This window comes from Impatiens glandulifera, chromosome 4 (genome assembly GCF_907164915.1).
Source record: "Impatiens glandulifera chromosome 4, dImpGla2.1, whole genome shotgun sequence".
In the NCBI taxonomy this organism is placed as follows: Eukaryota; Viridiplantae; Streptophyta; class Magnoliopsida; order Ericales; family Balsaminaceae; genus Impatiens; species Impatiens glandulifera.
The window spans coordinates 1,747,139-1,765,288 of NC_061865.1; the positions used below are offsets into that span (position 1 = coordinate 1,747,139).

Consider the following 18,150-nt stretch of genomic DNA (forward strand, 5'->3'; position numbering starts at 1 on the left):
ACTTGAACTCGACTCAACCTTTTACAAAACGATTTCGACTAGACTCGCTTCAAACTTTTACAATATAGCGGGCTCGTGTTCGGCTCATGTTTTTGTTATAAGATTTGAGACTGACTCGTTCAGGTTTTTACAATAAAGCATCTCACCTCAAACTTCTACACTAGCTCGAAAGTATTTATTTGAGTTTACAATTAGTTTCTAATTACAAGTTTTTACCTTTTAATCACTCTAATTAAAATAATAATAAAATCAAATTAATTAAACTAATATCTATCTAATTCAAATAAAATTTGGGTAGAATTTTTTTCAATTCAAATCTTCAAATTTGTAGTTGCGTCTATGCAAACCTTTTATATTTTTCAATAACAATATTTAAGAACACAATATATATATATATATATATATATATATATATATTATTTAATTATTAATTAATATATTTATTTGATTAATAATAGAATTTGTTAATCAAAATAAAATAAAAGATAACAACCCATAAGTAGTCTATTAATTGCAAAATGACGAGTCAAGTATCTAAATAGTCATTAAACTTTTAAGCTAACTCGACGGGTTAAGTATCTAAATATTCATTAAGTTTTTAAGCAAACTTAACTCGTTAAGATAGTTAAATATTCATTAAACTTTTAAACAAACTCGACTCATTAAGATCTTTAAACTTTAAAGCAAGCACATAAAACAAGGACTACTCGACAAAGGGAACTCTCGACTCGTTAAGAGTAAATAATAACTCGAATTATCTTTTTACCAAAGAATATTCAAATGTTCATTTACATCTCTAGATTGATTATAGGGATTGATTTGTGGATTCATCCAATTTTTCTCAAATATATTAATAAAATAAAAGTCAATTTATCAATAGAAAACTCCAAAGTTCAAATGGATAGAACATTCAATTACAAAAACAAATGGATCATCAACATAATTATTGTAGTTAAAACAACATAGATTTAGTTAAACAGTTGGGGAAGAAGAAGCATGCTGATCTCCATTAACAAGCTTAAACTCAGTAACCTGTTTAAAATTCATCCAATCCTTTACCCAAACCTTAGTCTCATAAGCTTTCTTTTCACCACCACCACCCATAGCATTTGTTGCCTCAAGAGTTATATAATATATAGATCCAGCCACAACCTGTTCTTCCACCTTCAAGATGTTCACCAATTCCAACTGTGCATTCTTTTCAAGTCCAAAACAAGATTTTTCATCAAATTATTTGAAAAAAATCAAACTTTTGAAAGATTTATGAAATGGGTATTGATGGTCTTACAGATTTCTTGTTGTGATCTTCAATTGCGAATCTTGCTAGACCTTCAATTTCCAAACTATTGGCAGAACCTTCCTTCTCCTTAATTCCTCCAAATAATATATCATTAGCCATTATCTTCTCTTTTTTCTCTATTACAAACAATATAAATGATTTAGTGATAAGGATTCATATATATATACATAAAAGTTCAATTTTTCTTAGAGAGAAAGTTTTGAGAAATAAAAGTTTAATACAATCCAGATCAATTATTTAAAGTCAATGCCTAAAAATTTAATGCTTAAGGTAATGTGTGGGAAAGTAATGGGCACCCATAAATATGATATTAAAAAAAGAGAAAAAATTGTAAACAAAGGATGTGAATTTTAAATTTCCATCATTTTGGTTTTATATGATAAAATCATTAATATCATATTTTATAATATTGTTTATTTTTAATATATTAAATTATTTCTATTTTACAAACAAATATTTAAGATAAAATTTAACATAAATAAATATATTTTGTATGAAAATAATATAAATATTGTTGTAAATATTATTCAAAATCTATGTTAAAAGTAAATTACGGTGTTGTTGGGAAGGATTGCTTAAAAAAAAATTTAAATATTTAAAAGCTCATGATCGATAATTATTTGGAGAAGTCATAAATGTTTTAATAAAAAAACTTTGGTATTAATTAAGAGTGTTTATCGGTTCGGTTTATTCGAATTTTTATTTATTTTAGCCAATTCGACAACCGAACCGAATTCAAATAAATTTTAATTAAACCGAACCGAATTCAATATTCGGTTCGAATTTCAAATTCAAACCGAATTCGTTTTTTTTTATTTTTTGAAACTAGCATAACTCAAAATAAATTGCACCAGCCGAGAATTGAACCCGAGTTTGTACCGTGGCAGGGTACTATTCTACCACTAGTGCTTTTGTTACTTTTTTTATTATTATTAAAATATTCTAATTTGATTATTTTAAACTTTTTCTTAAGTTAAGTTTGGAAAAATAAATAATAAAAAAAGTGAATTCGGTTTGGTTTTCGAGTTGAAACTCAAACTCGAAAATCAATTCGAAAACCGTATTTGAATTCGAATTGGTTTGAAATTCGATTCGAAAATCGAAAATGAAATTCGAATTTGGTTTATTCGAATTCGGTCGGATATTCAGTTTAGACCAAATATTGAACACCCCTAATATTAATATATTTGTGTGGCTAGAATTGTTTTTCAAGTCCTTCTACTTAGGGTCCAATTCTCGGCCCACATAAAATAATAAAATATTTTTTAAAATTTAATTATTTAAATAACTCAAACTCTATCGGCTCAAATGCACCTCAAATCAAGATTTTACTTAATTTTATTTTAAAATTTAAATTCGTAAAATTAAGAATTTATGTAAAATGATAATGTTTATTTATAAACCAATTATATTAAACAAATAATGATAATAATTTTTTAATATTAAAAGATAATCAAATCATATAAAAATGAATAATTAATTCAAAATAAACATATCATCTCTTTATAAGTCAAAACATCATCATTATTTATATCAAACTAATCGCCACAACTTTAAACTTCATATTATTTAAATTGTTACATTAATATTATCTCTTTCTCCAAATATTTTTAATATTCTTCATCAATATTTTATTCATTTGTTATGTGATAAAAGTTGGTGTACATCTCTTATTTTTCTTTGTCTATTTAGTATGCATCACAAAAACTTAATTATTCATTTCTTTTATTAAACAATTTCTATATGTAGTATGAACTTAAAAATCAACCCATCAACACTTTAATTTATACAATTAATTAAGAAAACTATACAAATATATTTATTTATTTATTTATGAGCTCAAATGCACTCTAATTTCTAAGAGGGCGTGATATCTGATACATTTAATTATATTGGGTCAAAACTGATATGTTTAATCTCGTTTTCATCCCCTTTGCTTGAATATAAATTTGATTTTTATTTATTAGAATTAAACATTATAATTAATAAATATTTTAAAATTTTTAACTCCTCACTATCAAATCAAAATCCAATAAAATTTCTTCCACTTTTCCATCAATAACTCACAATATAAAAAAATAAACTAGTTTTAATATAAAATTATCGCTCTCAGAAAATTCCCAATATATTTAATAGTGTATTTTTCTACGATATTGATAACCCCATAGATTATTTTCAACATTTTGCTAGTTAAATATCTTGAACATGGCAAACTTAAATATTTTGATATGAAATTTCAATAAGTGGAACATAATTTACCTCTATGGGGAACAATGAAGTACCTTACTGAAAAAATACCTAAAGATACTTCGAGCAGGGTGAGGATTAACAAGGATTTGTACACCCATGAGAGGTAAATTATGCTCCACTTATTGACATTTCATATCAAAATATTTAAGTTTGCCATGTTCAAGATATTTAACTAGCAAAATGTTGAAAATAATCTATGGGGTTACCAATATCGTAGAAAAATACATTATTAAATATATTGGGAATTTTCTGAGAGTGATATTTGGTCACAATAGCATTTGAAAATTGTCAAAGTAAAAGTGTAAGTGATTTTGTTTGCATTTGGTATGAAAAGTCTAATCCAACTTTTTTAGCATAAATATGTGAAAAACTGTCAAACTTTTTTTATTGTGCTAAACATTTTTGGTCAAATGCAATTTTTAATTTTGATCACTTTGCCAAAAACTTGATATCATTAGTAAGGTTTGTTCTTGATTAATAACTTGATACCATTTTGATGTGAATCCAGATGAGATTACATTTGAAAACATAACTTAGTGAAACACTGATTCAAAATTTTATTAGCGGTGAATCTAGATTAAGATGCAAAACCGCCAATAAATTTTTGAAAGTGTATCCAACTAAGTTTGATTTTTAATAAATGTATTATCGACTGATAAAATGTTTCAAAACTGAGCAATGTTTATAGCACATGATCTCAAAATTGGTATTTCCATTAAGAAACTAAAATGGACTGTATCTTTTATTCAAAAGGAAACAATCATATCATAAAACATCGATCATAGGCGATTCTGTATTGGAATTTGCAGCTGCAACCAAATTTCCATGATTTTCATACATAATAACAATTTGAACTGCCAACTGTCATAAATTGCTTAATAATAGTGCTGATAATGATACACAGAATCATGGAAACTGCACTAACATTGCCAGATTTTGTTCTGGCCCTTAAACCAGATGAATATGTACTTCCTCAAATTCACAGCTCATGGAATGATGTAAACAGTTATATAGGATAAATCTGTAGGTAAGAAAAAAGTTTGTTCGAGTTCTCGCAATGGTTGATTATTTTGTTCTCTGATTTTCTATTTGATCTTGTCTTCTCTTGACTTCCACTATGAATAGAAAAACAGGTCGTATTTCTGTTGTATAAAGTTATCAATCAAAAGATAAAATATTGATAAAAATCAAATTATAGGCTCATCATGTGTATAGACAATGGAACTCGCTATTTATTTTTATCCATTTACTAAAAGATAATTTTTCTTTCTTTCTTGTCAATGCATATTTGTGGTATTTCTCTTCTTGGTCCCTTAGAATGATATCTAATTGGTTGTTTATACTTATCCATATGGAAAGATTGTATGTGGATGAGATATCAAGAAATACTTTTTAAATTTGGATTTATATATGTTTGATATAAAAAAAGTGTGTGCTTATATTTTTATTTATTTTTAAATTCTATGAAGAAAACTATCAAGATTCCATGTCACATAACCTAATACCTTTGTTCTTTTAAAGAACATTCTTTCTAATTATTAAGGTATTACCGTACTATTTTTAGTTGAGATTTTGCACAATTTAAGTTTTATTGATTACTTAAATGACTTGCAAAAATATTACTTTTTATTATATAGAGAGAAGGAATCAACAATTACAAAATCAGCTTTAGAGAGGAACCTTGCCTATTTACCTATACAAGGAAAAAATACTTATTATGAGGTACTTATTATGTAGAAGAAACAGGGTCAGGAAAAACGATACAAATACATCAATACATTCACAAAGTGTAGAAATATTGGTTGTACTCATCCACGTCGTGTTGCTGCAATGAGTGTTGCTGCCAGAGTTTCTCAAGAAATGGGTTCTAAACTCAGACATGAAGTTGGGTATTCTATTATATTTGAAGATTGTACGTCTGAAAAAACAATGCTGAAATATATGACTGTTCTTGCAAGTTATAGTGTAGTAGTATTAATTGTGGATGAGGCTGATGATGAGAGGACACTCAAAACTGACATTTTGTTTGGTTTAGTAACGGTGGGTGGATGTTACTCAATTTGGTCATTATTTAAAGCTACTTATATCAAGTGCGATGCTGAGAAATTAACTTACATCCAACAATGATGATGCTGGCGATTTTGAAGCAATAAACAAGTGTATAACCACAACTGATTTCTTACCTAAATCTACAAAAGAATGAAACTTATAAGACCGTTAACATCCGTAAACCATTTATATTCATCCTAGCTATCAGCTTTGGTATATCACAGTTTCTTCCAAAATGAGTGATCTACCATGAGCTAATGATGACAACTAAAGAGTATATGCGACATGTTACAGAGTTTGAGCCTGAATGGGCTAGTTCAAATAGCGCCTCAGTATTATCGTATCAAGGTGTCATCGTCAAACCCACATATCAATCACAAATGAACCGTCCACATCCTATAAAAAAAGGATAGTTAAGTTTAAGAATAAAAATTATACATATTGTCATTTATCAAATAGTACAAATGTATACCAATAATCATATACATTTTCTTAAATTATGATGGAATTATGTGTTGTGGGATTGCATGTCCAAACCCAGACTGGAATTGACTATCTCCCAACGAGTCTCAATTCAAGTGGTGAACCAGTTGAACTGAGGCTTGTTGGGAGATAGTTAATTCTAGTATGGGTTTGGCTATGCAATCCCATAACACATAATTCCACATAATTGAATCAAGCTTTTTGGAACAATCACTATGCATTTTCTCTTTAAGATATGAACCCCGTTATAAGGACGTAGAAAAATTATGAAAGAATGTTTATGCCAAATAAAAACTGCTTGACGAACGATGGAATGTATTTCTGACGAGAAAGATGCAAGTTGGAGGTTCCATGGTACTATATGAAATGCACCATTAAATCTTCAATTTTCTTAACCCTCTACAGAGATACATTCCAACATCCATCAAGTTGTTTCTTTATGGAATGAACATTCTCTCATTTTTTTTTCAAGTACTTAAAAGTGGAATTCAGTTTCTTCAACAAGTGTGTTTGTGAGGGAGAGTGTGTATCAAAAATCATATTGGAAGTATGTAGTGAATGAATGAATGGTTAGTAAGAAAGAAGATTAATGAGCGAAATAACTATGTGGTTAAAGATTTGGAAGATTGAGTTAGTTAGATCTTACTTGGAATCCTCTTTAAAGCACATGAAGCCTCCTACCCTTGCCCTTCACTGGGTTGAAATAATTAAAAAATAATATATTACATTATATTTTTTTTAAATATATAAATTTAATAATATATTACATTATATTTTTTTTAAATTATATATATTTATCATTTTGTTAGTCATTTTTTCTATCAAATTATTTAATTTCTCAAAAAAAATATAAAAATATTTTTACTTTATTTTTATTAAATTTTAATTATAGGAAAACATTACAATCATTTATCAATCACCTAATTACCTAATATTAATATATATATATATATATATATATATATATATATATATATATATATATATATATATATATTATTTTAATTATTTTATCTGTCACCTAATTACTACTTTATATTTAGGGACAATTAAATATGTATCTATTTATTATGTTAGTTATTTTACAATTAAATAAGTGTTAACAATAAATATATATTTGTTTAAATAACTTTGTGCCTATAAAAAAGGGAGAAAATATTTTTTATTTATAGTTAATGAAAGGGAGATATAAGTAAATATAATTTTAATATTCAATAATAAATGAATTGAATTTGAAGATAATGAAAGACTAGATCATCTGTCTAAATAAAAAAACTAGGTTACATCAAACATTGACATTGACCCTAAAAATATATTTTGAAGTTTTTATATACTTTTTATGTTTTTTAAAATTATTTTTCTATATAAAAAAACCCTGAAAACTCAATATCAAACAATTGCATATTCCATTAGAAAATTAAAAATTCAAAAAAATAATAACAACAATAAATATAATAGTTTTTTAGTTCATAAAATAAACTTTACTTCTTAAACTTATTTATCGCTTTTAATATATATACCATTTAAAAAAAGTATACCAATGATAAGAAGAGATATTTTTCATTTAGGGTTTTATATTTAGTTTATTTGAAGAGAGATAAATAAGTAGATATAATATGAAAATATGACTTTGGAATAGATATAATAGGATAATGATTTCATTATTTTGATAAACTTTATTAATAAATCTTATCAAAATAATGAATAAGTAAAATTAACTATAAACAAAATTTATTAAATAAATAATTTTACTTCAGATCTATGAGATTTACATGATTAGAGTAAGATAAGATATTAACTTTATTAAATAAATAATTTGATTTCAAATCTAATAAATTAGAGTATAAATTAGAGTATAGATAAGATATATAAAACTGATAGTTTAGATTCATCAAGAAAAAATATGAACTTATCTGAGAGACTTTGCAATCGTATATGTATTCAAATATGGCAATCGTATATGTATTCAAATATGATTATCTGCAAATATATCAAATAAAAAGAGTGAGTTTTCAACAAAGAAGGGTCAATAACAATTGCAAAAATCAATAACTATACTTATAAAGATAAAGAAGTGAAAATTAAGTGATTAAATAGATATTTGAAGAAGATTGCGGGGCACAAAGAAAAGTGCAAGTGCGGGAGGCTGCAAGAAAACAATTGCGGAAGTGCGCTGCAAGAAAAACAATTAGGTTTTTGCGGGGCGCACAAATAAAAGTGCGTGCAGCGAGAAAACAAATTAGGGTTTTGAGTTTTATAACAGCGAGAAAACAAATTAGGGTTTTGAGTTTTATAAGCGTATTTATAGCGCGACGAGAAAACAATTAGGGTTAGGGTTTTGAGTTTATAAGCGTATTTATAATGCAGCGAAAACAATTAGGGTTTTGAGTTTTACAAGCGTGTTTATATTGCAATAATTTTTATTTATAATTATATATTTAAAAAATTATAATATTTTTTATTTTAAAAAAATATTATTCACTTAATAGTCTAGTTAAAGAAATAATTAAAAATGTACCTATCCTATTAATAAGTTTAATTATTAAAAATTATAAATCAGTTTATAACAATATAATAGGATTAATTATATTTAATTATTAAAGAAAAATATTTTTGTTAAAGCATTCTTCTTATTATAGATTTTTTAAATTTATTATTATTATTATGAAAAATTATTTTTAATTGAGATAGCAAAGTGATTTTAATTTTTATTTTAAATAAAAAAATTACATTTTAATAGTCACACATACTCCTTTGACATGTGTTACAAACATAAAATTGTGACATCTTCACTAGCATATATTATGTGCATTTCTACAAATAATTATATAAAAAAAAACAAGTAATTATATAAAAAAAAGTGATTTTTTTTACGGTAATAATATTTTTAATTTTATTTTTTACCGTTTTAAGTTTATGAGCAAAATAACCCACAATTCGACCCGAGTATCCATTTAATCTCACATATGCATCCAAATTAATCATAACTCTCGACTCGACAATCAATCCAGACACTTCAAAAATTAAGCATCATATTATATATATATATATATATATATATATTAGTGAGTTAAAAAGTTGAATGTTCCGTCATCAAATTTGATGCTGAATTAAAAATATAAAATTTTATTAGTCTAGTTGTTGTACTTGTTTTGACATATATATATCATTTTTAATTTTATTTTTAACCATTTTAAGTTTATAGTCGGGTCAACCAACAATATGACCCAAATATCCATTTATTATCACATGTATATCCAAATTAACCACAACTCTCGACTCAAGTAATCCAAATATTTTAAAAATGTTATTATATATATATAAGTAATATAATTAAAATCATTTTTTATTCTTAAAATTTATTAATTTTTGTATGATTAATGTTGAATATAGATTAGAAGTTAATATAATTAAAGCATTTTTTATTCTTAAAATTTATTAATTTTTGTATGATTAAGGTGGAATATAACTTTTTATATTATTATATATTTTAAATTTCTGTACTTATATTTTTAAAATATATAATAGATTTTTTATTATTTTAATATAATATAATTAAAATATAGTTTTTTTTTCTTTTGATGAACTAATCGGCCAGTTTCAACAACAAATAGAATAAATAAAAAAAATTGTAGAATTTCTTTTTTTTATATTATCTATTATAGGGCTATACGGAGACTTTCTCGATAAAACATATCAAACTTTTTAGAATAATGATAGAGGCAGTGGAGTGATTTATTTAATTTTCTCTTTTATATTTATTAATAATATTAGTATGTATCCCGTGCATTTGCACAAATAATATAAAATCATGAAAAAATATTACGGTAAAAATTTTATGGGCGGGTCAACCTACACGTGCATTTGTACGATTAATAATATAAAACCTTGGAAAAAAATTACGGATAACATTTTTAATTTTATTTTTAATCGTTTTAAGTTTATGGGTTGGTCAACCCACAATCCGACCCAAGTATCCATTTACTCAACATCATTTTATATATATATATATATATATATATTAGTTAGTTAAAAAATTGAATTTATATTAATGTTAAAACGTAACGCGTTCATCAAATTTGGTGTTGAATTTAAAATATAAAGTCTTAGTAGCCTAGTTGGTAAAAGATTATACTTGTTTTTGTTAGATTGTAAGTTCGAAACATACCTCTAGCATTTTTTATTTTATTTTTAACCGTTTTAAATTTAAAGGCGGGTCAACTCACAATCCGACACAAGTATCCAAATTAACCACAGCTCTCGACCCGCAATCCGTACACTTTAAAAATTAAGCATCATTATATATATATTAGTTAGTTAAAAAGTTGAACTTATATTAATATTAAAACGTCCCGCGTTTATCAAATTTGGTGTTGATTTTAAAATATAAAGTCTTTGTAGCTTAGTTGGTTAAAGAGTTATACTTGTTTTTGTTAGGTTGCAAGTTCGAAACATATTTTCTAGCATTTTTAATTTTATTTTTCGAAACATATTTCTAGCATTTTTAATTTTATTTTTAACAGTTTTAAATTTAAAGGCGGGTGAACCCACGATCCGACCAAAATATCCAAATTAACCACAGTTCTCGACCTGACAATCCGGACACTTTAAAAATTAAACATCATTTTATATATATATATATATATATATATATATATATATATATATATATATATATATATATATATATATATATATATATATATATATATATATATATATATATATATATATATATATATATATATATATATAGATTTGTTCCTACATTAAAAAAAAATTAATTAATCTAACAACTAACAGCTATAAAATTTAATAGAAAGTTGTGGTAACATAAATCTTTTCTAACAAAAGTAAAAAGTAAAAAAAACAGAAGAAAAAACATTGGTAACGTAAATACATTTATTGTGTATTGACCAGCTATATGCGTAAAGGTGTCATTTTTTATTTTTAACGAGAATCGAGCTTGTATTAATTCATTTATGATCTATCTAATCACTTTATTTAACTATTAAAATATTAAAATTATTTTTTATTAATATTGTTTAAAACCCAAAAATACTTAAATTATTAAATAAGTTGTTTTTTTAGAAAAAATTGATTAAAAAAACACTTAATGGATCAATTGGAATAAGTTGGAAACGAGTGTAATTCACACATTATGGATCAATTGGAATAGGTTTGGAAAAAGCGTTTGTTTTTTTTTCTTAGTAATCAAAATGATGTTTTGAATCTTATATATATTTTTTAATTTTAAAAAAGTATACATATATAATATTTTAATATGAAAAATGATAAATATAATTAAGTAACTTCTTAATAAGCTTAATATTAGGTTCAAATTTAAATAGATACATATATTTTTTAAATAGTCTTATAAATATATAAACTGCATAACCTTAGAACCAGCCTTGTAAAAGATGCAATAATCTATTAGCATAAATACATATTTTTAAAATTAAGTTAATGTTTATTATAATTATGGACTAAGCTTAATTGGCCCAAATAACTAGTGATTTGATCCAATAAGATCTGGTGCAAAAATAATTAAGCCCAATATTAACTTTAGTAGTTTTGTAATAATAATAGTTAAATGTTAATTTTCATTAATAATAAATTAATATATTTTTATCTTCCATTATTTCATTCTATATTCTAGCAAAAAAAAAAAAGTAAAATAAATTACAAATAATTTTTTTTAATGAATTATTAGATGTCATTCACCTCACATTAGGTACACATAAATTTCACACAATTATATTTCAAAAACCAAAATAAGAATCATAAAACTATATATTTAAATAAATAGTATATTAGGTTGGATTGATTTAGCTCAAACTTTTACAATATAGCCTGAAGATTGTTAAACTTATATACTCAAATTTTCATAATATAGCGGACTTGAACTCGACTCAACCTTTTACAAAACGATTTCGACTAGACTCGCTTCAAACTTTTACAATATAGCGGGCTTGAGTTCGGCTCATGTTTTTGTTATAAGATTTGAGACTGACTCGTTCAGGTTTTTACAATAAAGCATGCTCGATCTCACCTCAAACTTCTACACTAGCTCGAAAGTATTTATTTGAGTTTACAATTAGTTTCTAACTACAAGTTTTTACCTTTTAATCACTCTAATTAAAATAATAATAAAATCAAATTAATTAAACTAATATCTATCTAATTCAAATAAAATTTGGGTAGAATTTTTTTCCATTCACATCTTCAAATTTGTAGTTGCGTCTACGCAAACCTTTTATATTTTTCAATAACAATATTTAAGAACACAAAATATATATATATATATATATATATATATATATTATTTAATTATTGATTAATATATTTATTTGATTAATAATAGAATTTATTAATCAAAATAAAATAAAAGATAACAACCCATAAGTAGTCTATTAATTGCAAAATGACGATTCAAGTATCTAAATAGTCATTAAACTTTTAAGCTAACTCGACGGGTTAAGTATCTAAATATTCATTAAGTTTTTAAGCAAACTTAACTAATTAAGATAGTTAAATATTCATTAAGCTTTTAAGCAAACTCGACTCGTTAAGATCTTTAAACTTTAAAGCAAGCACATAAAACAAGGACTACTCGACAAAGGGAACTCTCGACTCTCGATAACTCGAATTATCTTTTTACCAAAGAATATTCAAATGTTCATTTACATCTCTATCAATAGACTGATTATAGGGATTGATTTGTGGATTCATCCAATTTTGCTCAAATATATTAATAAAAAAAAAGTCAATTTATCAATAGAAAACTCCAAAGTTCAAATGGATAGAACATTCAATTACAAAAACAAATGGATCATCAACATAATTATTGTAGTTTAAACAACATAGATTTAGTTAAACAGTTGGGGAAGAAGAAGCATGATGATCTCCATTAACAAGCTTAAACTCAGTAACCTGTTTAAAATTCATCCAATCCTTTACCCAAACCTTAGTCTCATAAGCTTTCTTTTCACCACCACCACCCATAGCATTTGTTGCCTCAAGAGTTATATAATATATAGATCCAGCCACAACCTGTTCTTCCACCTTCAAGATGTTCACCAATTCCAACTGTGCATTCTTTTCAAGTCCAAAACAAGATTTTTCATCAAATTATTTGAAAAAAATCAAACTTTGAAAGATTTATGAAATGGGTATTGATGGGTCTTACAGATTTCTTGTTGTGATCTTCAATTGCGAATCTGGCTAGACCTTCAATTTCCAAACTATTGGCAGAACCTTCCTTCTCCTTAATTCCTCCAAATAATATATCATTAGCCATTATCTTCTCTTTTTTCTCTATTACAAACAATATAAATGATTTAGTGATAAGGATTCATATATATATACATAAAAGTTCAATTTTTCTTAGAGAGAAAGTTTTGAGAAATAAAAATTTAATACAATCCAGATCAATTATTTAAAGTCAATGCCTCAAAACTCAATGCTTAAGGTAATGTGTGGGAAAGTAATGGGCACCCATAAATATGATATTAAAAAAAAAAGAGAAAAAAATGTAAACAAAGGATGTGAATTTTAAATTGCCCATCATTTTGGTTTTATATGATAAAATCATTAATATCATATTTTATAATATTGTTTATTTTTAATATATTAAATTATTTCTATTTTACAAATAAATATTTAAGATAAAATTTAACATAAATAAATATATTTTGTATGAAAATAATATAAATATTGTTGTAAATATTATTCAAAATCTATATTATTGATGATAAAAGAATTTATTTATTTTTAAATAGGAAGAAAAGTAAATTATGATGTTGTTGGGAAGGATTGCTTAAAAAAATCTAATTATTTAAAAGGTCATGATCGGTGATTATTTGGAGAAGTCATAAATGTTTTAATAAAAAAACTTTGGTATTAATTAGGTGTGTTCATCGGTTCGGTTTATTCGAATTTTTATTTTTTTTAGCCAATTCGACAACCGAACCGAATTCGATATTCGGTTCGAATTTCGAATTCAAACCGAATTCGTTTTTTTTTATTTTTTGAAACTAGCATTACTCAAAATAAATTGCACCAGCCGAGAATTGAACCCGGGTTTGTACCGTGGCAGGGTACTATTCTACCACTAGTGCTTTTGTTACTTTTTTTATTATTATTAAATCTCGAGTTCAAAATATTCTAATTTGATTATTTTGAACTTTTTCTTAAGTTAAGTTTGGAAAAATAAATAATAAAAAAATGAATTCAGTTTGGTTTTCGAGTTGAAACTCAAACTCGAAAATCAATTCGAAAACCGTATTTGAATTCGAATTGATTTGAAATTCGATTCGAAAATCGAAAATGAAATTCGAATTTGGTTTATTCGAATTCGGTCGAATATTGAGTTTAGACCAAATATTGAACACCCCTAATATTAATATATTTGTGTGGCTAGAATTTTTTTTCAAGTCTTTCTACTTAGGGTCCAATTCTCGGCCCACATAAAATAATAAAATATTTTTTAAAATTTAATTATTTAAATAACTGAAACTCTATAGGCTCAAATGCACCTCAAATCAAGATTTTACTTAATATTATCTTAAAATTTAAATTTGTAAAATTAAGAATTTATGTAAAATGATAATGTTTATTTATAAACCAATTATATTAAACAAATAATGATAATAATTTTTTAATATTAAAAGATAATCAAATCATATAAAAATGAATAATTAATTCAAAATAAACATATCATCTCTTTATAAGTCAAAACATCATCATTATTTATATCAAACTAATCGCCACAACTTTAAACTTCATATTATTTAAATTGTTATTCATAATTATTACATTAATATTATCTCTTTCTCCAAATATTTTTAATATTCTTCATCAATATTTTATTCATTTGTTATGTGATAAAAGTTGGTGTACATCTCTTATTTTTCTTTGTCTATTTAGTATACATCACAAAAACTTAATTATTCATTTCTTTTATTAAACAATTTCTATATGTAGTATGAACTTAAAAATCAACCCATCAACACTTTAATTTATACAATTAATTAAGAAAACTATACAAATATATTTATTTATTTATTTATGAGCTCAAATGCACTCTAATTTCTAAGAGGGCGTGATATCTGATACATTTAATTATATTGGGTCAAAACTGATATGTTTAATCTCGTTTTCATCCCCTTTGCTTGAATATAAATTTGATTTTTATTTATTAGAATTAAACATTATAATTAATAAATATTTTAAAATTTTTAACTCCTCACTATCAAATCAAAATCCAATAAAATTTCTTCCACTTTTGCATCAATAACTCACAATATAAAAAAATAAACTAGTTTTAATATAAAATTATCGCTCTCAGAAAATTCCCAATATATTTAATAGTGTATTTTTCTACGATATTGGTAACCCCATAGATTATTTTCAACATTTTGCTAGTTAAATATCTTGAACATGGCAAACTTAAATATTTTGATATAAAATTTCAATAAGTGGAGCATAATTTACCTCTATGGGGAACAATGAAGTACCTTACTGAAAAAATACCTAAAGATACTTCGAGCAGGGTGAGGATTAACAAGGATTTGTACACCCATGAGAGGTAAATTATGCTACACTTATTGACATTTCATATCAAAATATTTAAGTTTGCCATGTTCAAGATATTTAACTAGCAAAATGTTGAAAATAATCTATGGGGTTACCAATATCGTAGAAAAATACACTATTAAATATATTGGGAATTTTCTGAGAGTGATATTTGGTCACAATAGCATTTGAAAATTGTCAAAGTAAGAAGTGTAAGTGATTTTGTTTGCATTTGGTATGAAAAGTCTAATCCAACTTTTTTAGCATTTGGTATTACATTTGCACGAGTAATAATATAAAAATCGTGAAAAAAAATTACGGATAACATTTTTTATTTTATTTTTAACCGTTTTAAGTTTATGGGTGAGTCAACCCACAATCCGACACAAGTATTCATTTACTCAAATCCATTATATATTAGTTAGTTAAAAAGTTGAACTTATATTAATATTAAAACGTCCCGCGTTTATCAAATTTGGTGTTGAATTTAAAATATAAAGTCTTTGTAGCCTATTTGGTTAAAGAGTTGTACTTGTTTGGTTAGGTTGCAAGTTCGAAACATACCTCTAGCATTTTTAATTTTATTTTTAACCGTTTTAAATTTAAAAACGGGTCAACCCACAATCCGACCCAAGTATCCAAATTAACCACAGCTCTCGACCCGGCAATCCGGACACTTTAAAAATTAAGCATGATTATATATATAGAGAGTGAAAAAAATTACGGATAACATTTTTTATTTTATTTTTAACCGTTTTAAGTTTATGGGTGAGTCAACCCACAATTCAACACAAGTATTCAATTACTCAACATCATTATATATTAGTTAGTTAAAAAGTTGAACTTATATTAATATTAAAACGTCCCGCGTTTATCAAATTTGGTGTTGAATTTAAAATATAAAGTCTTTGTAGCCTAGTTGGTTAAAGAGTTGTACTTGTTTGGTTAGGTTGCAAGTTCGAAACATACCTCTAGCATTTTTAATTTTATTTTTAACCGTTTTAAATTTAAAAACGGGTCAACCCACAATCCGACCCAAATATCCAAATTAACCACAGCTCTCGACTCGGCAATCCGGACACTTTAAAAATTAAGCATCATTATATATATATATAGATTAGTTAGTTAAAAAGTTGAACTTATATTAATATTAAAACGTCCCGCGTTTATCAAATTTGGTGTTGAATTTAATATATAAAGTCTTTGTAGCCTAGTTGGTTAAAGAGTTTTACTTGTTTGGTTAGGTTGCAAGTTCGAAACATACCTCTAGCATTTTTAATTTTATTTTTAACCATTTTAAATTTAAAAACGGGTCAACCCACAATCCGACCCAAGTATCCAAATTAACCACAGCTCTCGACCCGGCAATCCGGACACTTTAAAAATTAAGCATCATTATATATATATAGATTGGGAATTTTCTGAGAGTGATATTTGGTCACAATAGCATTTGAAAATTGTCAAAGTAAGAAGTGTAAGTGATTTTGTTTGCATTTGGTATGAAAAGTCTAATCCAACTTTTTTAGCATAAATATGTGAAAAACTGTCAAACTTTTTTTTATTGTGCTAAACATTTTTAGTCAAATACAATTTTTAATTTTGATCACTTTGCCAAAAACTTGATATCATTAGTAAGGTTTGTTCTTGATTAATAACTTGATACCATTTTGATGTGAATCCAGATGAGATTACATTTGAAAACATAATTCAAAATTTTATTAGCGGTGAATCTAGATTAAGATGCAAAACCGCCAATAAATTTTTGAAAGTGTATCCAACTAAGTTTGATTTTTAATAAATGTATTATCGACTGATAAAATGTTTCAACATTGGGCAATGTTTATAGCACATGATCTCAAAATTGGCATTTCCATTAAGAAACTAAAATGAACTGTATCTTTTATTCAAAAGGAAACAATCATATCATAAAACATCGATCATAGGCGATTCTGTATTGGAATTTGCAGCTGCAACCAAATTCCCATGATTTTCATACATAATAACAATTTGAACTGCCAACTGTCATAAATTGCTTAATAATAGTGCTGATAATATACACAGAATCATGGAAACTGCACCAACATTGCCAAATTTTGTTCTGGCCCTTAAACCAGATGAATATGTACTTCCTCAAATTCACAGCTCATGGAATGATGTAAACAGTTATATAGGATAAATCTGTAGGTAAGAAAAATGTTTATTCGAGTTCTCGCAATGGTTGATTATTTTGTTCTCTGATTTTCTATTTGATCTTGTCTTCTCTTGACTTCCACTATGAATAGAAAAACAGGTCATATTTCTGTTGTATAAAGTTGTCAATCAAAAGATAAAAGATTGATAAAAATCAAATTAGAGGCTCATCATGTGTATAGACAATGGAACTCGCTATTTATTTTTATCCATTTACTAAAAGATAATTTTTCTTTCTTTCTTGTCAATGCATATTTGTGGTATTTCTCTTCTTGGTCCCTTAGAATGATATCTAATTGGTT

The 18,150-nt window shown here is 25.4% G+C and overlaps 2 protein-coding genes across 2 annotated transcripts; both read right to left on the reverse strand.

Annotated features, from left to right (window-relative positions):
- Positions 1-738: 738 nt before the first annotated feature.
- Positions 739-1,430, reverse strand: LOC124937033 (cysteine proteinase inhibitor A-like). The gene is made up of 2 exons (XM_047477546.1): positions 1,289-1,430; positions 739-1,197 (listed from the first exon to the last, which is right to left on the reverse strand). The coding sequence occupies exons 1-2, from the start codon at positions 1,397-1,399 to the stop codon at positions 973-975; spliced, it is 336 nt and encodes a 111-aa protein (XP_047333502.1). The 5' UTR covers positions 1,400-1,430; the 3' UTR covers positions 739-972.
- Positions 1,431-12,909: 11,479 nt separating this feature from the next.
- On the reverse strand, positions 12,910-13,425 carry LOC124936981 (cysteine proteinase inhibitor A-like). The gene is made up of 2 exons (XM_047477506.1): positions 13,272-13,425; positions 12,910-13,180 (listed from the first exon to the last, which is right to left on the reverse strand). Exons 1-2 carry the CDS (start codon positions 13,380-13,382, stop codon positions 12,956-12,958), a joined length of 336 nt encoding a protein of 111 aa, XP_047333462.1. The 5' UTR covers positions 13,383-13,425; the 3' UTR covers positions 12,910-12,955.
- Between the last annotated feature and the right edge of the window lie 4,725 nt (positions 13,426-18,150).